Genomic DNA, 24,066 nt, shown 5'->3' with positions numbered 1-24,066 from the left:
AGCCATTTCATTTGACAGGGCCTTCCCCTCTGCAGCAAGGTGCAAATTAAACTGGCCGCTGTACACACACTAATCTGATGTTCAGTTCAAACATGCACACAAACATGTTCTGTTTTTTTTTTTTTTTTTCCAAACCTCTTATAGTTAAATGGAATTGCAAAGGAGAAATGCATGATTCTAATCTTGTTTTTGAAAAGTAAAAAAGGCATTACACAAAGATGGTGTGTGGTACTGAAACTGAAAACTCACCCTTTATAATCAAATTTCATCTTTGTTCTGATAAAGATAAACCATAATGCACTATAGGAACACAATACACTCAAAAGCACTCAACCCCCTCTGCATATGAAGGATAGATGCAAAAAGTTTGCTTCCTTAACTGTCACTTAGCAGCTAGGCAACTCATTTTCACAGTGTAATATGAGTTTTCTCTGAGCCTTGTGATTTAACTCCTCATTTATGTGGACACATTCAGGATGTGCAAATCTGGGCAACTATCAGAAGTAAGGCCAACATTCCTGCAATATGTGCGTTAGAAAAACTGTTATTGTTAGAACAGTGCAACTTGCTTTTGCTTTCTGTGTAGCAGAAATAGACAACAATGTGTAGGTCATCTGGGAAAACCTTCTTAGCTCTGGTTGTTCCAACTGTAGGTGGTGTTGTCTCATAGATGGGCTTCTTGTATACAGACTGTATCCTGGGGGAAAACAGACTAAGATTATAATAAATATCTTTACTTTCTCTTTTTCTTCTCTCTTCTTTTCTTTTTTGTGTTGATTAAGTTATTGCTCTCCTTATTTAAAAATATCAGCAGCATCGTGTTAATATTAGTTTCACTTGCCTCCATATGTAATAATGCTCACAGCAAGTTAAACTTTACAATCTGCCCCATTTGACAGAAATGATTTCCAACACACCTTAAATTATTTGTTGCTAGGAATAGTTTTTGGATCTCAGTTTCTCAACGTATGTGATTCAAGATTCTTTTATTGTCTTTATAGCAAGAAAAGCGAAAGTTATCATGGATTGATTCAAAACATTTCTATCTTGAAGTTTTCCTTGATGATGGATTTATTTATTTATACAGGTTAAACGGCATGGTCAGAGCTAACAACATAATCTGTTCCAGCCACTGTGACAGACTGAGCTGTGACAGATTAAGTGTTTTTATTTCATTTTTGCTTACAGTTATGTTCATTCTGTAAATTTAAGAAATAAGACTTATAACTCAAGAGTTTTTGTACTGACTATGGTCAAGCATGACCTCAGTCTGCCTTTTCTGGCTTGTATAAACAAAATTTTTCTGCTCTCTGCAAAAGTCTGTGATCTCCTTGAAATTTGAACAATTTTTATCTTTTTATTTTTCTTCTGGCTGATTTTTAAAGTGAACCGACCTCTTATCTCTGTTTATAAACTCAGCTTTGCCAAACAAACTGGATTGAGTGCCGCTCTGCCCACTAGTTTCTTGTGCACCTCTGTCATGATCTTGCATAGAAACCACTGTATACCTTAATTTAAAACTCTTGCAATAAAGACACGCTGTGCACTTTGCCAAGGACCAATATGTTCTGCAAGAGAAGGCCAAATATAAACAGAAAAGGCTTTGGGTCAGAAAGGTCAGAAAGAGTTTCTCCTGTTGTCGATTTTACAAGCTCTTTTATCTTGACCTTGCTGGAAAATGTCACAGGGTTGAGGAAAGGTATAGCTGCTAGTTGCACTGAAACTACAGATGTTCAATTAATATTCTACAGAATGCACTTTAATACTTAATCTAATGAAGTCTTATCTCAGTGTTACACAGAGACTCTATATCATATTAGCATATAAAGATATATATATATATATATATACATTATTATCTCTACAAATGAAAACATCTCAGTAACAATTGGTCAACAGCAGTCAGTTAGCCACCACGTGTACTTATTTTACATTGACTAGCATGTAGCTTCTAAGCTCAGCATGGTGGAACATGTCAGTTTGCTATGTCAGCTAATGCTAATGGGGTTAGAGAGTCCAGGGGCTGCAGTGCTTTCACATGAATGAAATCAGTTAACTCATTAAGGAGTTGCTGTAAAATGTATACCATACCAACTTTATTTCTAACGCACTTTAAACAGTCACAACTGAAACAAAATACTTCACATAAGTGATAACTAAAAATGGTAGTGTACTGTAAAAAATATTATGTTAGTTGTTTAACTAAGGCAACCGAATAACCACAAAATCAGTGACTTAGTGTCACAAGCACATATGGTGTCTTACAGTCTAGCATTTAATGCGAGTGGAACTTAAAAGTCGATAATATTGTCATTTAATGCCAAATTAGAAAATCAACAACTTTAGTCAAAGTAAAGATTTTATAGTCTGTGATTAAAACCTCTCGTTGATCACCTTATAGGATAGTTGATCAATAAATGTGCCAGTGAAAACACCAGTGGCTCATGTAGCAATTTGAAAAGCAGAATTCATGAGCCAGCTGACAAGCAAGAGTTTGTTTTTAACTAGTTCATCTTGGCTCTACTTCTGCTTCCACAAGCTCTCGACATCCCCTCCCCCACCAACTACCTTGGGAAGATGGCATCTGAAGGCATGGTCTCTGGAGCAAGCAAAGACTTAGTCGATTCCAGCTTGTCATAGATGTCATCAATGTCTGGAAATGGTGGCTTCAGGAGTCCATGTGACACAGAAATTAAATATGTCTGCAGTTAGCTATAGCACAACTAAAGCGAGTGAGAGAAAAAAAGTCCTCTGAGGAACTACACCATCTGTTGCATGCTATTGCAAATCAACAACAGCCCACACTAGAGACAGGTATTCTGCATTATACACCTCTAATGACTCATTTCATAATATGATCGATCAGATTTGGTGAGGATTCAAAATTCCTCATCCTACAAAACATTTCTACATTAGAAGACACTTTAAGTGGCGATTTGCATCTGCCCAGAAAAACCTGGGAATAACAACACTTGATTTTATGATATTTCAAAGAAGGCCCAAATAGCTGTTACAACAATATTTAGACTCTTTATCAAGGCAACTTTATTTAGGTAAAGATGAAACCAATACAGAAATCTAACAAAAAAAGACTGAAAACATTTGGCAAAATTAAATTTGTCCTAAATGTTTTAAGGTGCTTCAACTCCAAGACTAAGTATTAGTTTGTCCATTGTGATAAAGACCTCAATCTTTAATGTATTTATTAATTAATGATAAATAATTACCCGCTGAATTCCCTTTTGGTACAGGAGCAGGGTGAGCAACAACTTCTCACAACATGTTGAAATGGATTACAGCAGGATATCAGGCGTCCTGCTAATCTTCACAGAGGAGATTTTACAGACGGGTTTTTACTGAAAAGACCAGCAGTGAAAACTGTCCCTGCCTTGATGAACCTGTAAGAGATCCCCCTTTCTACCATAGTTGTACAAATGCCCCCAACAGCATGGAAAAAAGAGCTGGTGTGTCAGGCCTCGGGGCTAATGAGGGCTACCTGCAGCTGGAAAACTATATGCTTCAATACCCTTCCCTCTTTAAGCCATTTTTCATCTTTGAATAGGGAAATGATACTGAAGTATTGGTTTACATCGGTATGTGTTTTGGGAAGTAGGTGTGTGTTGTAACTTGTGATATGTTCCCAAAAGTACATACAATTGAAAATGTTTGTTAATAAAGAATGAGCAAACAAAATAATTCATATCACACAGCAGAAATCGTATGTAGAAAGTTTTCCAAACCTCAGCAGGTAAAAGCAGATGTTTCATGCACACACCTGCACAGCTTTTACCAGCATATGAGTAATAGCTGAGAGAAAACTTGGCACTGAGCAGGCACGCTAACAGTGCTGCTGTCAGCTGTCTACCTGCTTCCCCCCTCTTAAACCCCTCATCCCTTTTCACTAGCAGGGTCAAAATGTTAATGGAAATACTGTCACTGATACTCAAGGTCTCGTGTGAATTCTGTCTTCATGATGTGCACTGGTGTGGTGAGTTGGGTCACTGAGAAACGTTTCCTGACACAGTCCAGCTGCGTGAGTCTGTGCAAATGTGTGTTTCTGTTTGCATGCATACATTTGTGTGTATTTCTATGTGGCAATTTGGCAGATGCTGTTTTTTTTCTGTGCATTTGTACAATTTATGTCTGACATGATTCACAGCATTCACACTGTGGCTAAAGCCACAGCAACTGAAAGACATAAACCAAAACAGCAATGTTTTTTTCAAACAAGGTTTTACTTGCTGCTAATAAAAAAGTGAGTCACTTTATTATCAAGGTATGACCAGCCATGTTTAATTTGTAAGATGGGTGAAAATGAGTTTGTTCTCTTGTTACTGTTTCACCAGTGGCAGATGGTGGTTTTCAAACAGGATGTTTGCGCAGCTGAGATACTCTGTTACACTGCTGTGTGAAGCAAATTAATATTTTATCTCATTTAATGGAACAGTTCTGTGCTTGTGACCATTTTACTAGCAGTTGTATGTGTTGCGTTTCATTTGCATCAGAGGTGTTTCCTTGTTCATCAATGCTCAGTCTGCTTATTTGTTAAAGTCTTGCTTTAAGCCATATAAGGGTAAAACCAGCCTCAGATGACCTGGTGAGAGGGTTTGCTTGCTTTTTATCTTAGATCTGTCAATTCAGAGGTAGTCAGTGAGCCCAGAAAAGGGCATGAATTTATTAAGTTATTGCATGAATTCATGCAGAATATTGCACACACTTCTGTTGCTCACCGTCAGCTCTCTTTGGTTTTATGTGATTATTTTTTAATAAACAGATTATCTGTTAGTGAATTTTTATTCACTGTTACTTTTGATATGCTACCAAATTAGCTGGTTTCTACAAAAATATACATTCAGCTCCATGTCTTGACCTGTTGTAAAGTTTGTACTAAAAAAAAAAAGAAAATGAAAAAAAAAACAATATATAGACTTACCACAGGAAGAAAAATATGTTTCCTTTTGACCTGTTGATCAGAAATAACACCACAGGTCTAACCAATAAACTAAAAAATGTAGCCTAAATAAATAAATATATAAACTGTTTATTATTTCTGAGCCATTATACACATTTTCACACATGTGTACCCCTGCCAGGAACTTACATTTCTATTGTTTTGTTTGTCTTTTTGTGAAAATATACCTATTTGGTGACAGATCAGTTAAGGTATGAACTAACAGTGAATCATCATTCAGTAACTGCTGATCTATTACTTGTTCCAGGTGAACAACAGGAATTCAGGACATATCCTGTGTGAACTCATGTATTAAATAAGTCAGTCAGGGTTACTCAAATATATTATTTGTGCTCGTTCCTAAAAAAAATCGACTTTTCTGAAAAAAACAAGCATAGTTGGATGAATGTCCATAAAGTACCTTGTGTTTTAATATAGTTGTTAATGTTGGCATGTTATGATATACCAATAATGAAATAATTCTTACTGATATATTGGCCATATAGACTATTGCCAAGCCCTTACTGGTAATATAAAATCTTGATAAATAAAAGAGCATATTGTTCTGCGTGGCCCACATTCTCCACTATCAGGCCAGAGATGAGTCATGTGTTTTAGCGTGTTAACAACTACCTGTGCTCGCTGAGTAATTTGAAAGTGTGTCAGTTCCTGAAAGTTCAATGAACAAAGTAGTAAAACAGTGACTGTGTGCAGATCAATTCTTTAAAAAAAAAAAAAGAAAATGTTCAGAAGCAAGCACGTTCACCACGTGACTTTAAGCCCCCTCGCCATCAGCACGGTTACAATGGACCCCAGTGTAACACATCATGCCTGTCATATCAACCATCTTGTCTTTCGCTGAAGTCATTACACCATTACAGCAGCATAAAAAGATCTCAGGCCCAGTCTCCTCTTGTCCTAATGCTTAATTCAATCTGCAAATTGAGTCTCCCCATTCAATATTATCTCCATTTATTTGTTTAGTGGGTCTAAGTGGTTGGGATTCTCTAGAATCAATATGAGTCACCTGCAGTTTTTTAAGCTGAAAATCTGAGGTTCGTGTGGGTGAGAATGTTATTTTGTTGTTGTTGTTGTGGTTGTTTTGTATCTGCGAGTCTGTTGCTATTATGTCAAAATTAGAGTTTAGGATTAATATGATTTTGCATACTTGTTCTTTGCCTGTACTTGTTTTATTATTTACAGAGCAGCCTTGTGTTTCATTGAGTGGGATACAATAAGTACGGTCCTGAGGTTTACTGACAGCACCTAACAAAATATCTGAAACTTGATTGCAGATCATTAAAAAAAAATTTGAATATTTGTTTGCTCTTCATATCATTGAATCATTTTAGAGCTGTTCATTTCACCAATCACCTGTGTCCTCATCCGTCAACGCTTTTTTTATTTGAGTTTGACTTAAGTAAACTGAAACATAGCATAATTAAAATGAAGGTAGACATATGTGTACTGTAGATAATGCTGCAGAACAAAAACATGACAGTCTCAGGTTACTATTACATTAAAGTAAATCAAACATTCTTTGTGTAATTTTTACAAAGCTGTCCACAGAATCTGTGTACAATATGTCCTACAGAATTGCGAAAGGCTTTAAAGCTGAGGAAAGAGGATGGCTGAAACAAATACAGTCATTTAATTGATTCTGACTTCTTCATGACTCACAGTGAAAAACAGGCCCTGAGGTTGTAAAGATATGGCTGTAGATTTCCTTCTTTTTCTTTGGCCTAAGGGCAGCAGCCACACCCTGTGACAATCAGGTCACTCTAAGCTTATCTTGAAAGTGATCAACCCTGTAATGCTGCAGCACTCTACATAAATATAGTGTGTTAAACAGCTCGAAATGTAGAGTTTCCGCTTTTGGTTTTAGTGCTACTTCAGGTTCCTTTTTTTATTGTGGTCTCTATAGAATTTAATTTACTTGTTCATTGTTCATTGACATTTAAGGTAAATGCTAGTAAAGGTGTGCTTTTATGACTCAGGGTCAAACTGCATCTACGTGGAAATGAATGTAGCCTGTGTAAGGCAGCACTCCCCTGTCGCCTCTTGTTAATCTTAAAACTCATGAGTTGGGGCGGAAATATCATCCAAGAGGGTTTAGTCATCTTTAATTATGTTGGATTTCCTGGTTTCACTGTTGTTGGTGTTATTGTGTGTCATGAATAGTCAAAGTATGGGGTAAAATGTTGTGAGATCATCTCTTGCAAGTAAGCCATTTGCATTGTTTGACATTTGTTTCCCAAACCAACAACACCTTGTTGGATAGAGTGACCTCTGTTTAGCTTACCAACACTGGTATGAATATACAGTAGTTTATCAAACTCCCTTCTCTTGTAGTTATCTTACTTCTCATATCGAGAGTGCAGTCAGACTTAGCTTAACTAGGTGTGTTTGCTATTGTAAATGTTTGGTTTAGTCAAACATTTGGATCACTTGTTAGGCAGAAAGGGGCAAATTTCAACATGTCCTCAGAGCAGGAATGCAGCTGCCTGTTGCCTCCCTTCCCTCGCCTGAGTCTTTGACGGGCTGTTTATGAGAAGGTGATGAGCAGAGAAGGAGATAGGAGGACAGCACACATTGTTGCACTTGGAGAAGGATGGAAAATAAGGTGCTGTTGTAACCATGTCATCTTTTAGTTACTCATGTTTATGTCACATTGTTGCTTGTAGAGGTTTAGGAACTACTTTCAAACTTAGTTGCTTGAATTGAAAAATGTGGGTTCATGAAACCTAAACCTACTCTTTTCAGACAGTGAAAAGCCATTTGGAGGAAACAATATAATAGAAAGACTACTGAAGTTTTGTCTACCTACTGCTTGACCTAATACTTTGCTGCCAGCTAAACCATTAGTTCTACTTCATTCCCTCCTCAATGTCACCAGCAGTCTTCAGGTTTTCACAGAACAATACTCTCACTGTTGTTAATACAGTAAAATGTCTTGGACATATTCTGACTGATTCTTTATCAGACGATGAGGACATGTATCAGCAGTGCAGAATGTTTTATGCACAGGCCAACATTTTGTCTCGTAGGTTTGGCTCTTGTTCTGTTGGAGTGAAAGTGACTTTGTTTAGAGCTTACTGTACCTCACTATACACAGCTCATCTGTGGGGGAACTTTAAAAAATCTAGCCTGCAAAGACTGAAAGTTGCCTATAATGATGCTCTGAGGCTTTTGTTAAAAAAGCCGAGATGGACTAGTGCTAGTGAACTGTTTGTGACTCACAGAGTGAGCACACTACAAGCCCTTTTAAGGAATCTAATGTTTAAATTTGTGTGTCGTCTGAATGCATCAGAAAATATGATAATTTTATTGTTAACAAATATTAAATACAGTGCCATCCGCTATGTCTCTGATTTGTGGAGACACTGGTATAATTGCCTTTTAAAAAATTCTCTAGTCTGTCTATGAGGTTGAATTTACAGGTTGTTTTTCTCTGGTTTGCTGTAACCAACATTCTCCCAGTAAAGATTATCCTACCTCCTGATGCATGTGTGATTACTGCTGGACTCTGCCCCATTTCTTCAGCATTGCTGTTGAGTAGGAGCAAAGTTCACAGCAACTCCTTTCTGTTTTTGAAGTATCTCGTCCAACAGCTCTGGATAATCTCACAAAGGCATTGTGTGGCTTGGTTTCGCTACAAAATTCTCTAAATTTGGAGGGCAGCATTTTAATATACTGTGGCATGTTCCCATTGAACAAAACTGTGTGTGACTTTTAATTTAACAGCCAGAGAAACAAAAGCAGAAAAACAAGCTGTGACAGCAGAAAAGAACACATCTGTTTCTCATAGGTTAACATTTTCTCTAGTATGTATGGGAACACACACACACACACGGCTAAGATTGGGCCTCAGCATGCTCATTGTGGGACACGTTTCTGTCCGTTCTGTTCACTGCTACAAACCTCTGTGGAAACTTAGTTGCTGTCTTTGTTATTGAATTATTACCTGAACCAAGGCCTCTTCCTCTTTCTCAGCTGGAAACTGCTGACCCTCAGAGGCCATCTTGGCTCTTCCTGGTTTTCATCACTCTTGCAAGATAATTGATATGTGGCAATGCCCATGAGATAGTAGCAAGAAGGCATAACTTTTTTTTTCAAATGATAATGCTGATCTTATGGATGTGTTGTAATCTTAATAAACATTTAAAATATCATAAACTTAGCACAAAAAGAAAGGAAATTTGTGTTTTGTCAATTAATTCTCCCTTTTAATAATACCATTTAGCATTGTAATGTACATAATTGAAAAAACAAAAGTCCCCTTTACAATGAATGAGCAACAGAAATAGTAAATGCCTCACTTAGAAGTAACACCTCACACATTTTTGGAAAGTAGTGCCCTCCTGGACCTACCTCCAGGATGGGGATGACAAAGTAAAGTGCAATTGAACAGTTGTGAGATCAGCTTGGATGTGTTTTATGCGCTAAAGTGTCCAACACATCCACGCTGGCTGACCTTAAACAATTACCCGTGAGAAATGGTATCCCATCCTGCATTAAAATGTGACCAGGCTGGTGACCAGCATGAGGAGGATGGTACAAGCTTCCACACAATACTGAGGTACCTGACAGTATAAAATGAAAGATGTGTAAAAATGGATAATAATATCACCAACAGGAGAACTTTTGAAGGGGATTTTGACACATTTTGGGTGGAGCTACCCACATGTTTAGCTGTGTTCCACAGAAGCAACACTAATTGGTATTATTTCAGGGGGAAATATTTGGCCAAATACAAATCTTTACCTTTTGTACTAGGTTTATATCTATCCTAATGTAAATACATTAGATTGAAATTAGTGCTGCATCCTCTGATCTGAGGTAAGACAATTTTATAGACATCATGTGGTTTTAGATTCACCTCATCCGTCTGTCATGCTTTACTTCTCAAAACAAAGTGATCCGTTCCCAAGTTGAAATGTCGCTCACAAGCCGTCTCTCACTTCATTTTGAAGGCATATTGACCTTGTAAGGGAAGTTAAGGAGAAACACTCATCCATTATCTTTATTTATTCTAACTTATCAGTGTGTGAAAGAGATGTAGCTCAATATTTTCCACTTTTCACTGATCACCACCATGTTAGTAATTTTTTGTCAGCATTGAACCTGCAATGATCTGAGAATTTCTGAAAGATCAAATGAGAACAGACACATATTTAAGTAGGCCTGCACAGCTCTGCTTTTGTCTCTGGATGAAGTACAGCAGGTTATATGTCACCCACACACACACTGTAAACAATACTGTCCGCACCCTCCACCTACAAAGTGGAGCTAATAAATCTTGTGCTTACGGTAAATAGTGTGTTGCCTCAAAGAACCTCGGAGAGGAGTAATCACTCTCTGGTTCACTGGTGTGTTAAAAGGTTCAGATGTAGTGTGTGTGTGAGAGAGAGAGAGAGAGAGAGAGAGAGAGAGTTAACCACGCAGCCAGTTTGTGTGTGTTGTGCCTAGACTTGGCATGGCTCATGCTCCATTCTCCCTCTCTCTTTCTTAAAGGTCACTTAAACTGGCTGGGTCCACACTGCATTTAGGAGTGAATACACACTCAGCTGTCAGTCTGCTTTATTTGCACAGACTTTTCTATTAAATGATGCTTGGACATAAGCTGTACATATTAAAGTGCACTACGACATGAAGGTGCAAGATGTGTTTTCTGTGTTTAGACTAAAAGATTATCTGTTAGATCATTTTTGTTGTGGCTACTGTGTCTGCTTTGTCTGACAACATAAAACAGTTCTGATCTCTAAAATACTTCCGTTTTCTGTGTCTTGCTTTGTGTGTGCAGACTGCTCGTTGGGGCCCCCAAAGAGAAAGCCAATTCTCTCAAAAATGTCAATGAAACAGGAGCTGTTTACTCTTGTCCCATTACCACAGATACCACAGACTGCTCCAGGATGGACCTGGTCACCTCAAGTAAGCATGATGCAAAGCTTTTTGATATGATTTCTTGTTTTAGTATTTAGGAAATGAAGTTAAATTTATTGGGGAAAAAAAAAACTTCAGTAATTCAGAGTGGGAAAATATAAAAAAGGGGGAATTAAAATGCATGGCTGAGTCTGTAATCAATACATCTGGATATACAAGAGGTGTAAAATACATTATTGATTCAGTGATCAACATGCTAATAGCATTGATCCGAATAAAAAATATCTACTTAGCATCAATAAAGTAATCATTAGTAGGACACACTTAAAAAAGGCTTTTTTCTAACAACCAGAGTTGCTTATTTTATTTCAATAAGGAAATAAAGTTTGTTTTGTTTTGATTGAGATGCTAAAAAGGAGCAAGTTAAACTATATCCGGCTGTACAACATCTCGCTGAGGGCGCAGGGGTCACAACCACAACCATAGTCTGAATAGTTTTTATGGACATGTGCCTTTTTCTCATTTGGAAGCACATTTGCTCTTATCCCATTCTGTTAACACTGTCTCAGCAGTTTTTGCACATCCTGCACTTTTTCACTCATGCACCTTGTTTGGCTACCACCGTCAACATATGTACATACTTGATCACCTGTACAGTATATATGTACATAGACCATAATAATGGTCTTCTTTATCTACCGTTGCCTCTATTTAATTTTAAATTAGTCTAGTTATGCTTAAGTACTAACCCCTAATGTCAAGTACTAACCTTTAATGTATGTATATGCTACTGGATGCTTGAATTTCCCTCGGGATCAATAAAGTATCTATCTATCTATCTATCTATCTATATCCTACTTTAATGTATACAAAAGATATTATATCAGTCTTTTACATTACATTATTTACATTTTAAGATCAAAATACAGAATGTAAAAATAATTGTTATCCACTGAATTGATTGGATATTGTATCACAATTATACTTGTGATTTACACCCCTAATATTTACACCTGCCGATTCAGCTTCCTGGTGCTTTGAGGTGCAGAGGAAGACAGAAGCAATAAAACAAGTTTCTCAAGGTTTGATAGGCATATGATAAGAATTAGACCTTGGGGTAGTTTTGTACATTTTGTAAAACATAGTTATTGAGATTTTTTGGTCTTGAACAAGGTGAATAGTGGGCTTATCAATAAACTGCCAGTTTGAGCTATTGTTCCTAAATAATGGGCTGAAAATATGTATTGAACTCAAATTCTCCAAAAGTTCAATATTGTACTTCATAACCATAACCAAAATGGAAACTGCACACAAACACTAGAGTAAACTTAATACTTTTTTTTTATTTTTTATTTTTTTTTAGTGGTCCACAGAGATAATTCAGATCGTATTAGAGTTTATTTTTATGTTTTTTAAAGCCGGTCTTGTATCCACAGGCTGAGCTGCACTCTCCACTAAGAGCGACTTTTTAACAACAAATCAGAAAATTAATCAGGGATAATTTCTGCATACTTTACTTCTGATTAGGTAAAAATTGGGACATGATAGTCATCTAGCTTCCATTTTTTCCACTTTCCGTTCATCCAGTAAGACTGAAAATTTCATTCCCCAGTATTTCTCAGAGCATTCAGGTTCATATCCTGCACTTATTAAGCTCCAGCATATAAAGCATTTGAAAAATGCATAATCCTTTTTTAATTGATGGTTTTTGACTGCTGGATGTAGACAGCTCCACCTCCTTCACCTTTTCTCTTAAAAGGTACAAGTAAAAACGATAATGAAAGGATCCTGCATCACTTTTAATGTTGAGGCTTGCATGACTGTTATTCAAGTCCCAGCACATTCTTGTGGTTAACATGTGTCGGGCCATGAAGAATGCTGAATAAATATCACTGTTTGGGTTGGTTTTCCACTGTCTGCACTCTGCATAATCATGCTGTTTGTTTAAATAAAATGGTTGATTTATGTGTGCCGGTTGGAACTAGTGGTAGTCTAGTTGTGAAATTGTGACCTCGATATTGTGTGATCTCTAAATCCATGACCAAACAATAAAGAAAGTCATGCACTATATAATACAAAAAAATACAACAGGATAATAGAGACAGAACAAAATGAGAGTATATAAATCAGCAACAGCCTGTTGACAGTTTCAAACTATGGCATTATTATCTGACCCTTGTCACACATTCACAGCAACTCAGTCTGAGATGGTGGAGGGCATGTGGTTGGGTGTCACTGTGGCTAGTCAGCGGGGCCAGCCAGCGGGACGAGTTCTGGTGAGATGACATGTTTATCTCAGTTAATCCTTACAGTCCAGGTGATGATATGCATTAGTTAAACAGTAACACCAAGCATGAAGGAGATGCTGCTGAAGTGATACCCTGTTTATGTATGTCTTTAATCTTTGTATTTTATTATGTATTGTATTGCATATAGAATTTTATACTTATTAAGTGTTAGTACTGAATTGAACACTAAAGAAGAACTGATAACTTGCTCATAAATTATACTGTTTTATGGCACAGCAGCCTACAGAGCTTACCCTTTAAACTATGCAGTTATTGATGCAAACTGCACAGCATAATGAAGGTATTTTTTATGATGAAACTGGTACTTTTATATGCATTCGGTACAGGCTTGTGATGTGACATAGGTTATTAAAGGAACAACAGAGTCCCTTGACCTTCATTTTTATCTGGTTTCCAGGCATGTGGGCATCGCTATGTTAAGGTTCTCCAAGGCGGTTCAGAAGAACAGCAGCGGATGATCGGACAGTGTTACGTAAGGAGTAATGATCTGACCTTTAACCCCAGTGATGACTGGCAGACTTACAATTATGAGGTCTGTAACCCCACATTTGACATGGAATTGGAGGGCATGTGCAACATGGGCATCTCAGGTGGCATGACAGACACGGACGTCTACATTGGTGCTACAGGGAGCTACATGTGGCAAGGTAGGAACTGTTGAGATGACAGCAAAAATTTGTAATGTTAAAATTAAATGATGGGCAGGTTTTAGGGTGGGTTAGAACTCATATATGGGCTTCCCTGCAGCCTATGCATTGATATGATGTTTGAGCGTGGACCAATTTACAGACTCGTTATGATTTTGTTTTTTTGTTGCACATGAAGCTGATTTTAATGTTGTACCTTTTTTAAAGGAAATGTTCATGTAACTTGGAGGGATCCAGATCCATTAAACTCCTGGGACTCAGTTGGTACTAATTTTGGACAGCTGCCGTATCGATACAGTTACATGGGTAGATATATGATCTTTACATCGTTCTACACCATTTTAACAGTTCCACAGTTACATAAACAGTATATTGTCTCAAGTGGTTTTATTTGTAAAGTGTCAGCAAATGTGTATCAGTAAATTTAAAGTTCCAATACATGAAATATAGGGCTGTACAGTATGTGACCTTCATAAATATAATTTATGAATATATGAAAACCAAAACCAAGTGTGTTGCCTACCTTGCTCCTTTGCCATTTTTGCACTGCTATGTTACATTTCTTACATGACTAGAAGAGGGTTAGATGGAGATATACAATTGATTGCTATTTGTGATTTATGGAGTTAGATGTAACAACACACTTCACCTATGATTCCCTTTGTGGTACTCAAAATGCTTTATAATGTCTCAATAAATGGTAAGATACCAAATATTCTCCAATACTTTCATCAACAGGGTATTCAGTTCTTGAAGAGAAGAAGCTACTGAGCCATGATGACTACACAGTGGTGACAGGGGCTCCTAGGGACAATTCCAAGGGCTCTGTGATGTTTGGGAAAAAGGCTCAAGATAAAATCGAGCTTGTGCAAATCATCTATGGCGAACAAGTGGGCTCATACTTTGGAAGCAGCCTGGCAGTCACCGACCTCAACAACGATGAGTGTGTTTCTACACAGATAGTTGGGAGTATGGGAAATAGAACATGCTTATGCATAGCATACTTTGAGTATTAGCTCTTTTTTCCAAGTCAGAACGTCACGTTACACATTTTGGTAATCAGTCTAACATTGCATAGCTATGAAAATGAAAATTAGTTATGAAGGTTAATTTATTTTTGTTTTCCAAGGGCTGTTAACTAGTGCAGAACAAAATGTCTGTGGACACAATATGAACCAATCAAAATATAGAAACAATGGAAACTAATTGCAGGATTCAGATATGGTTTTCCAGCTAATGTCATACTTTTTAAATATTAGATATTCTGATTCCTAATTCAGAAAAAAAAAGTTATGTTTGCAAGTGTAAGACTGCATCTGTATTTTTACCTGCTCCATCCTTGAATGCTTTATGACTTTGACACTGATGTAGTAAGAGAAGAAAACATGTCCTTTTAACAGCCACGATATAGATACAATATTTTTTTAATTTGTTTTTTGGATGTGTTTCCTGTCTGTTGCAGTTGGAATGACCTGATTGTTGGTGCTCCATTTTACTTTGACCGTACAAAGGACCAAGGAGGGGCAGTTTATATTTTTATGAATGAGAATGGATCTTTCAATTATACTGCCACTGTGGTCCTGAAAGGTTCTTCTGGATCTGGATTTGGTTTTGCAGTTGCTGCCATCGGTGATGTAAACCAAGATGGATTCCAAGGTATGACTTTGAATACAGCATTTCTTTTATACTTAGGTGTGGTAAACAATGTCCTGCAAGTAATGTGAGTTTTGGGGGTTCTAAAAGTAGGATGCAACGATTTGCACATCTCATCAACCAATATATTCTGTAAATGATAGAAACTAGAAAACATAACAAATATTAAAAGTAAGTAATTATACTTTTTCACTAAATTTTTCATGAAATTTTTAAACTAAAGCTCATTTTTTCATGAAATTCTGAAATTGTCTCACTTTCAGCCTTTGATATTTGAATAAAGTGTTTATTTTTGTGATGTGCAAATTATTACATTCAGTTTCTATTTACATTTATACAGCATAGTTAAGTACATTGCTGCAGTAATCTAAAGGAGGGAAGCATAGAGTAAACTGTAGTATTTTTTTATTACTACTATATTTCTTACAGAGACTGCCTTATTTTAATTTTCAATAGCTTTCCTTCAGATACTTCTTTTGTCTGTTTGTAGACTTTGCAGTGGGGGCACCATTTCACAAAACAGGAAGCGTCTACATATGGATGGGAAGTAAAAAACAACCACCACAGGAATACAGTCAGGTATCATCATTATAGTTTTTTTTTTGTTTGTTTGTTTTTTTTTTTTTTTTTTTGTGGTAATAAGTTTGAACTTTATATGACACAAGTTGGAAATCTGTGTATAACTGACACCCTCTACAGGTGATTGAGGGCAATTCAGTAAGTAATGGCACATTCAAGACCTTTGGCTACTCCATCAGTGGAGGGATGGACATGGATGACAACAGTTACCCTGATATCTTAGTTGGCTCTCTGGATGATCACATTGCCCTTCTCAGGTAGAAAAAGTCAAACAGAATATGTGTTTTTAGTTTTCAAAAATAGGGGAAGTTCCCCCATTTTTATTATATATATTTGCTACTTTAAAACTGTGAACATGAATACATGTCTGATTGTTTTCAGAGCTCGACCTGTAATCCATTTAACTAAAAACTTCACTGCTGAACCCAAGATTGTGGATCCTAATCAGTGTACTGAAAATAAACCATGGTAATATGTCTAGCAAAATGTCTAATTAGGCAAATGCTGTTTCTGATTGACTTTAATTGATTATTGGGTTTCTCGTTGTACTTCACAGCATTACAGTTACCATGTGTATGTCATTCACTCTAAGTAATGGAAACAAGAACTTCAAAAGGAATATCAGTAAGCAATTTTTTATGTAGATAGACTTTATATTGGCTATTTAACCATCCTAATGTGCAGTCTTTATATCCATAAAAAATAGCTTCATCTACATTTACGGAACACATTAAATCTGTGCTGTGTTCTGTAATGTTTTCTATTTGGTTCTGCTTTGTGAAGCGGTGGATTACACAGTGGAAGCCGACATAAAGACAAGAAGTCCTCGTATTCGATTCCAGAATTCTGGTGGTACATATACTGGATCCATGAGCCTGCCTTCCTCCACATCCATCTGTCATACTCTGAAACTGACTGTAATGGTAAGGTGATTGCATATTTGTATATATGTGTGTATATATATATGAGTATACACACATTTTAGTAAAGCAGTCATTTAGACTAACATGAAATTCTTGGTTGAACTGACAGAAAGGTTTGAAGGACAAACTGGAACCGGTGGTCTTTTCCCTCAACATGGCGTTACAACAACAACAACCAAAAGTCAGACGCTCCCTGCAGAACCTGGACTCATTCCCAGTTCTCAGCCAAGATCAGAAACTCACAGAAAAAACTGAGGTACAAAGTAATACACATATTACACTTGAACAGCTTGGAAGGAGGGATGAGGTTGTATCCAGAACAGGCCAATCTTCCTGAGAGGTATGACACGATATGATGGTATTTGTTCTATTTCCTGTAGATTAACTTTCAGAAGGAATGTGGCTCAGACAACAAGTGCACAAGCAACCTACAGCTGAAAGCCCAGTTTGTTGACGAGCAAACAAGGCCGTACCCCAGGTAAACAATGAAGCTCTAATGTTTTTAGGTCTGAGATGTGAAGCTCATTTTTAGACACACCCTAACCCTATTTTTGGAAAAGCACATAAGAGTCAAAGCTTTCTGTGGCATATGTTTATCTGGACATAAAATAGCATTAACATTAATAAATAAGTATTGTTGTTGTGTTCAGACAGGGCAAGTTTCAAGTGCTCAAGTTCAGCAGCAATATGAAGTTAAGGCTGCAAGTGAATGTGACCAACTTTCCTTCCCCTGGGAGGCTAGCTGAGGACGCCCATCAGGCAATGCTCAACGTCACCATCCCTGGTGTACTGACGTACGCTGCCTTCAGGCCTGTGGTATGTCCACTGGAGGGCAGCAGATGACTGACAAATGTTTGTTCATAATGCCATTTTGCTAAGAGAGAAATCATTGTGTTTTGCTTTTGTAATTCATAGTTCAAAATTATACATTCTAAGTTTATTTGTCTTTTAATTACCAAATAGCTGAAAACAGCTCCACTTAAAAGGATCTGAAGAGAAATACATGAAGTATAAATAACTCATGATTTTTAGTCACCTAAATTATAAATGTGTCTTTAGGATGGCCGCTTTGAATGCCAGAGTGGGGACGGTGCAGTCATCTGTGACTTGGGGAATCCTCTGAAAGGGAATGAAGAGGTGGGTTTGAACAGTTGATTTTATTTAGCAGATTTTAACATTACAATCTGTTCAGATGATAAAGCTCTTCACATGTGCTTATCGCTCTCAGGTGTCTCTGCAGCTGTGGTTTGAGACAAGTGGCATTGACTTGTACACAAAAGAAGTCAAGTCTCAGCTGCTTCTGTCAACGTAAGGGGTTAATACTGAATGCTGCATATTGTGATTTGTGTCCACTCAAGGGCAAACCTGGACAATCTGTAATACTGAACTGTAATGCAGGGTCTAGTTTGAATTCAGAGTTTTAGTGACATTACAAGTGTCATCCCTAAACTGCAGCCCTTATGGTTTATAATTTGTATCATTAAATTTAACTCTTGCAAATAATTTATAATAAGGTTGATTTTTCAGTCTTAGTGAGCAGAGTGACCTGAGTCCTGTGACGGTGGGTCTGGTGATTGAAAACACCATCCTCCCCTCCTTCTCCGTGTGAGTCCCATTACCTAACAGATCGTAACATAATGTACATTTTGTACAGAACATAACACAGAACACTGAAGTGTGACATATCATAGCCCTCCACAGCACTCACACCTTCTAAAATCTTGTTTATCTCGCTCAGTGCAAATCCAGTAGTACGAACCAAATTTGGTGGGACAGTGATGGGCGAGTCAGCTATGGGCAGCACCAGTGACGTGGGCAGTCTGGTGGAGTTCACCTTCAATGTGAGTCACCTACAACGCTCGGACACTATATTTCCCCTCCAGGACTGTATATTTCATCTACAATGTGTGTGATACTCAGCCACATTTTCCTTTTCCACACCCTGTCTTTGAAGCCAAAAGCTTCAGAGGTTTAATAACGTGTGAGGAAGGGATTGTTAAAGTGAGCCATGGTTTGTGGTGTGAGAATGACCAGGGGTGGATACTGTTTAGGGATCAAAGTCAGCTTCTGGCTCTTATTTAAATCGCAATTGCAATTTCCTGAATTTCTGCTTACATTCTGTTTTTGTGCCACCAGGTTGACATGAGGGGGCAGCCGCTAGGAGATATGGGGAGTCTGGCTGTGGAATTTGAGTGGCCACTTGAGGTAGCCAACGGCAAGTGGCTGCTGTATCTGACGAAGATCGTCGTTAGGGGGGAATCAGAAATGGAATGTGACCCTCCCGGGGAAGTTGTCAACATGCTTAACCTGACTGTAAGGTTCTTTCTGGGCTTTGGTTTAAAGCTAATATATTGAATTTTCCACCAGAGTATCTTGAGTTGGTTTGTTGACCAAGTTTATGCTCAGATATTATTGATAGCTAGTAAAATTCTCTAGATTTGGAGGATTATTGTCACTTTAAATAGGCTTTTATTAACAAATGACATTAGATAAATAATAATATTAACTTTTTTATTTATGTATTTAGCATTAATGATTGCAAATCCCATTTCCAGAAATCTGGAGGATATTTTTTTTTTTAAAAAGTATTAATTAATTTGCAGCTGTGCAGTGTAATAAGTATGTAACTAAAAGTGACACAATGGCAAACACATATTTATCCCAACCATGTTTTTAAACCCTAGTTGATTTACTGGCATCATGGTAGATATGAATTTTAGGAAATGGAAGTTGGATTTTAAGGAAAGACACTGAAATGACCATGGTCCACTTCTACAGATAGTACAATTAGTTTGGTGCGGTGTGAAAACCAATCAACATCCATACTTGCTGTTCTTAGAGCCCATTTTTAGCTGCAGCTGTACTTTGAGCTAATGCTAGCATCAGGATTGCTAAAATGTACGGACAACATTCATGTTGCAGATATTTTTCTACTACATTTACCGTAATTTAGTAAGTTAGTAAACTAATGTTATCTCAGCAGCATTCTCACTTTTGACCAGTGTCGTCCTTGGGGCCTTATTGAGTTACTGAGAACAAAGCAACACTTAGTATAATATTGTTTGCTTCTTTTGAAAACTATAAAAGCAGTTCTTGAAATTTGACTGAACTGGATTGCTATCAAAGAATGCTAAATTTACTTAAACTTAAGTGACACTGAGCCTGTGACGTGGTGAAATTCTTCCTGACGTTAGTGTGGGCTGAAGCAGTCTGAACTGTATTAAATAAAAGTCATTGGGAAGTTGTTTAAAAATGGCCACAGTGCCAAACCAGTGTTCATAAATACATTTTGGGGAAAAAAATAACTGTGTCGCCACATAGAAACCTCAAAGAGTCCAAAATAGAAATAATGTGTGCGGCCCACGTATAGGCAGTAGTAATGACACTGCTATTCTGGGAAGAATTTGGTAATGTCTTTATCAAAACCAGTAATTACCGCTAGTCCTCTGATGTAATGTCTCTGTCTTCCTCCTTTCATTTCCCTTTATCCTTCTCTTGTTTTCTAGCTGTCAGAGAGCAAACCCAAGCGTAAGAAACGACAGATCACAGAAGATGATACCGAAGAAACAATTCAGCAACTAATTATTGACCCACAGGCAGCAATTACATTGCGTCGTCACAAAGAGTCCCACGTGTTGGTAAGAAACTGGGTATTAGGGTGAGGTTTTTCACATTTAATCTTCAGCATTCAACAGACCTGTAGGCATGTAGATGAATTTAGGTGATACAGCTAAAATAAGTGATTAAGGTTCACAAACACAGTGAGTCTTGCCAGCAAATTGGGTGACAGTTTCTCAAGAAATTTCACTGTCAACCTGCTGTTGGCATTAAAGGACAACTAAGGTATTGCCAAGAAATAATCTTGTCCAATAGGTATTTAAAGAGGCCATATAACCCTTTTTACACTTTTTCTTTAACCTTGTGTGTGCATAGCTTTTAGTACTCAAAAAATCTGCAGTGTTACACAGTGCAAAATACACATATAATTTCTATAGTCCATCGTTTTCTACCTTTACTGTAACACTACTTTGAAACACATCTGCAAAGTGCTTGGTAGGCAGATAGTTCTGCATTATTTCAACAACAAATAGGTATCTGTTTTGCACTGTATTATTTTTGACTAATCAGGGGCCAGTCAGAGCAAGATGGACAGTCGTAACCCTCCCAAAATGAAATGTTGAAACTCTAAGGCTTCTTTACATTTTTCAGTATGGATCAATATTAACTGTTAGGGAAATTACATAGTAAGTGTATTTTCGAAACTATTGAATTGTCAGTCAGATTTTCTCCACCCTGAAGAAAAAAGTTGAAAAACAAAACTAAAGTTTGTTTTTGCACATTTGCTCTGTTGTGTAATAACGTGTATATATATTTTTTTGTTTTTGTTTTTTGTCACTGTGCCTGAAAGGACTGCTCCCAAGGGACATTAAAATGTGTGACGTTTACCTGTCCACTGCTCAACATGACAACCTCGGCCCAGATCTATGTCCGGTCCCGGTTGTGGAACAGCACAATGCTAGAGGTCATTTACACATACTATACAACCCAGTCACATACATGACTTTCTAAATTATCCCTTCAAGTTACACTTAGCAATACTGTTAATAGATGTATATGCAGCTCAGATCATGTTTTGAAATTGTTTTTATTTGTGTGTGTGTGTCTTCCACTGCAGGACTATTCCAATGCTCTGACCGTGAAAGTCAAAGGCCAAGCCACACTGAAGCTCATTACAGATAAACCAACCATCAAAATGGAGAGTCAAAGCACCACGGTATTTTACTATGATGGTTGTGATGATTACGATAAGACTGGCTGCAGTAATAATAATAATTTAACTTTCTTCACTTTTCTTGTAGTTTACTGTAGAAATAGACCCAGAGGAGGAGCTAGAGACACCCTATGAGCTTCCCCTGTGGATCATCATCTCAGCTGCTGTAGCAGGAATTTTACTACTTGGAATCATCATTCTTATACTATGGAAGGTGAGACTACACTGCAATGATTACACTCTTGTAAATGGACATACTTTATGTCTGCAGACTTTGAACATCCCTGAATCTCTCCACATGTTCTCACACCAAACATCTCCTCTGGATCTTGTAAAAAACATGCAGACACTCATTTGATTGATGTATAACCTCCATCTTGAGTCTAACCATGCCCCATTTATGCACCTTCCTACTCCTCCTCCGCCCCCCAGTGTGGCTTCTTCGAGAGGGCAAACAGGAGGGAGATGTATGAGGCCAAGGCCCAGAAGGCTGAGATGAAGATCCAGCCCTCTGAGACAGAGAGGCTGACTGATGACTACTAAGACTCCAATGTGTCTCCAGACTGCACACATCTATGGGGCTTTTGGGTAAAAAAAAAAAAAAAAAAAAAGAGGAAAAAATAAAATCAATTGTTAATGAAAACTAATAATGGCAAACTTTTGGAATGACTACTGCTTTACTTTCCCTCTTACTTTTTCTAACATTTCTTCTGGTTTCCTTTTCAGGCAAATGATTCAGATTTTACTCATGACCACTTTATGTCTTATATTTGTACTTTATCTTTCTTTTCCATCTTCTTCTATTGGATAGTCTGGGTTTCTCTGTTATCTAACTTCATTTTCCACAGCCTTGAAATCCCAAATCTGCTCTGTCTTTGACCTTATATCTACTGCTGCCTCTTCATGTCTATAACATGAACTTCTTTTGTGCCTCTTTTGTTGCTAGCTTGGATTCTTCAAGCGAGCCATCTACTACAGGATAATGCCAAAGCACCAGGGGGTGAAAATTCGCAGGGCTGAGCGCTATCAGTTCAATCTGGGCTTTCAGCCTGAGGAGCCGCAGAAGAAGTACTGGATCACCAACTGGACAGAGATGCAGCACTACCACTACTGAGGCCTTTACTTTGAACCTAGAACCACTCACTTCCACGGGGGTCAAGCAAAGAACGCTGGGCCCGATTGAGCCACATGACTTTGAAGTGCATGGACCTGCCGTGGGTAGTTTTTTTAAAGTTTTATTTTTGGTAGATTTCTTCAAGTTTTTCTGTGCAATATACTTAACTTTTTGTTTAAGAGATTGTATTTCAGTTCAGTGCAGTGTTGTACATTGGAGTCTGGATTGCATTCAAGATTAAACTGTAGGTAGCTTCATGATTTTGCAGACCAGTACACTCAGACTGGCATCTGCATGCATATTTTCATCTCTCATCTGAACCCTTTTAGCAAAGTTATTCGTCAATTTATGTGTTTCCCCCACAAGATCTACTCTAAGTGGTAGATGTTTTCTTTTTCTGTGATTTCATATCTTTCCCTTCTCCGTCCCCAGACATCACTTTGTGTTGAGTTATTAAGGGTTTTAAACATTAACAGGTTTTCAGATCATTTTCAAACTGCACTTACACCTGTGTTGGACAAGCAATGCATTAATCCGTTAATCCTCAAATGGATCATTTTTCAGGCTTGGTAGAAGCATTATTCTCCTGGTTTCATGATTATGTTTTTTTTTACTCAATTTCGAGCAGCACATTTGATATCCCCATGTTACATTCCACAGCAAGGTTACTCTAAGCAGCTAAGAAACTAGTTAAACAGCAACAGGTTCTTGTTTGTATGTAGAGTAAGTCAGGAGTACATTTTATAACTTATTACACAATCTTGAGCCAATACGTTTAATAAAACCTGGTGTGCAAATTTTAAGAACCCCATACAGAAAGTCACAACACTGGATTAAATGAGACATAACATTAGGCTGGATATTACACACTCCAGAATAGATAGGTACATTGTGGACTATTTGAACAAATGCATACATTGCTGTGCCTTCTTCTGTACTGTATTTTTATAAGACGGTACGGTGATACATGATTGTGTCCAAGACATTTTGGTCCTCAGTGAGATCAACCTGTAGCCCTGAAGATTGGACTAAGGGGTCATCAAGTGGTCTCTATGGAATTAAGCATTTTGTTATCACTCCAGTCTGTGTTACCTGACAAGCCCGCAGGTACTCTGCTGAGTTAGGCTCTACTGACTTCAAGTAAACAGACTAAAAACCAATGCACAAACTGTTTTTTGTGGTGGTGTTATTTTTGTACTGTGCAGTTTTGGTAATAAATTGTTTGACAGCCATGCA

At 37.5% G+C, this 24,066-nt stretch overlaps 1 protein-coding gene across 2 annotated transcripts in view; it reads left to right on the top strand.

Moving 5' to 3' along the window:
- Positions 1–24,062, top strand: part of itga3b (integrin, alpha 3b) — a 28,250-nt gene extending 4,188 nt beyond the window's left edge. The window contains exons 1-26 of one of the 2 annotated variants that reach the window (XM_041973423.1): positions 7,472–7,574; positions 10,755–10,882; positions 13,028–13,110; positions 13,541–13,790; positions 13,998–14,096; positions 14,529–14,733; positions 15,253–15,446; positions 15,934–16,022; positions 16,143–16,279; positions 16,404–16,490; positions 16,579–16,646; positions 16,806–16,945; positions 17,055–17,201; positions 17,326–17,423; positions 17,596–17,761; positions 18,005–18,082; positions 18,174–18,253; positions 18,473–18,550; positions 18,684–18,786; positions 19,082–19,258; positions 20,452–20,583; positions 21,354–21,467; positions 21,621–21,719; positions 21,805–21,930; positions 22,149–22,304; positions 22,663–24,062. In XM_041973423.1, coding sequence (XP_041829357.1) covers positions 7,510–7,574; positions 10,755–10,882; positions 13,028–13,110; positions 13,541–13,790; positions 13,998–14,096; positions 14,529–14,733; positions 15,253–15,446; positions 15,934–16,022; positions 16,143–16,279; positions 16,404–16,490; positions 16,579–16,646; positions 16,806–16,945; positions 17,055–17,201; positions 17,326–17,423; positions 17,596–17,761; positions 18,005–18,082; positions 18,174–18,253; positions 18,473–18,550; positions 18,684–18,786; positions 19,082–19,258; positions 20,452–20,583; positions 21,354–21,467; positions 21,621–21,719; positions 21,805–21,930; positions 22,149–22,259 — 3,054 coding nt within the window. In that variant the 5' untranslated portion in view covers positions 7,472–7,509 and the 3' untranslated portion in view covers positions 22,260–22,304; positions 22,663–24,062. Of the gene's footprint in view, positions 1–7,471; positions 7,575–10,754; positions 10,883–13,027; positions 13,111–13,540; positions 13,791–13,997; positions 14,097–14,528; positions 14,734–15,252; positions 15,447–15,933; positions 16,023–16,142; positions 16,280–16,403; positions 16,491–16,578; positions 16,647–16,805; positions 16,946–17,054; positions 17,202–17,325; positions 17,424–17,595; positions 17,762–18,004; positions 18,083–18,173; positions 18,254–18,472; positions 18,551–18,683; positions 18,787–19,081; positions 19,259–20,451; positions 20,584–21,353; positions 21,468–21,620; positions 21,720–21,804; positions 21,931–22,148; positions 22,305–22,662 lie in introns of those variants that run through there. The other variant, XM_041973422.1, reaches the window with a different exon arrangement.
- Positions 24,063–24,066: the final 4 nt, after the last annotated feature.

Source organism: Melanotaenia boesemani, chromosome 21 (assembly GCF_017639745.1).
Source record: "Melanotaenia boesemani isolate fMelBoe1 chromosome 21, fMelBoe1.pri, whole genome shotgun sequence".
Classification (NCBI taxonomy): Eukaryota; Metazoa; Chordata; class Actinopteri; order Atheriniformes; family Melanotaeniidae; genus Melanotaenia; species Melanotaenia boesemani.
The sequence above is the reverse complement of the archived record's forward strand: the minus strand, read 5'-3'. Positions and strand labels throughout refer to the sequence as shown.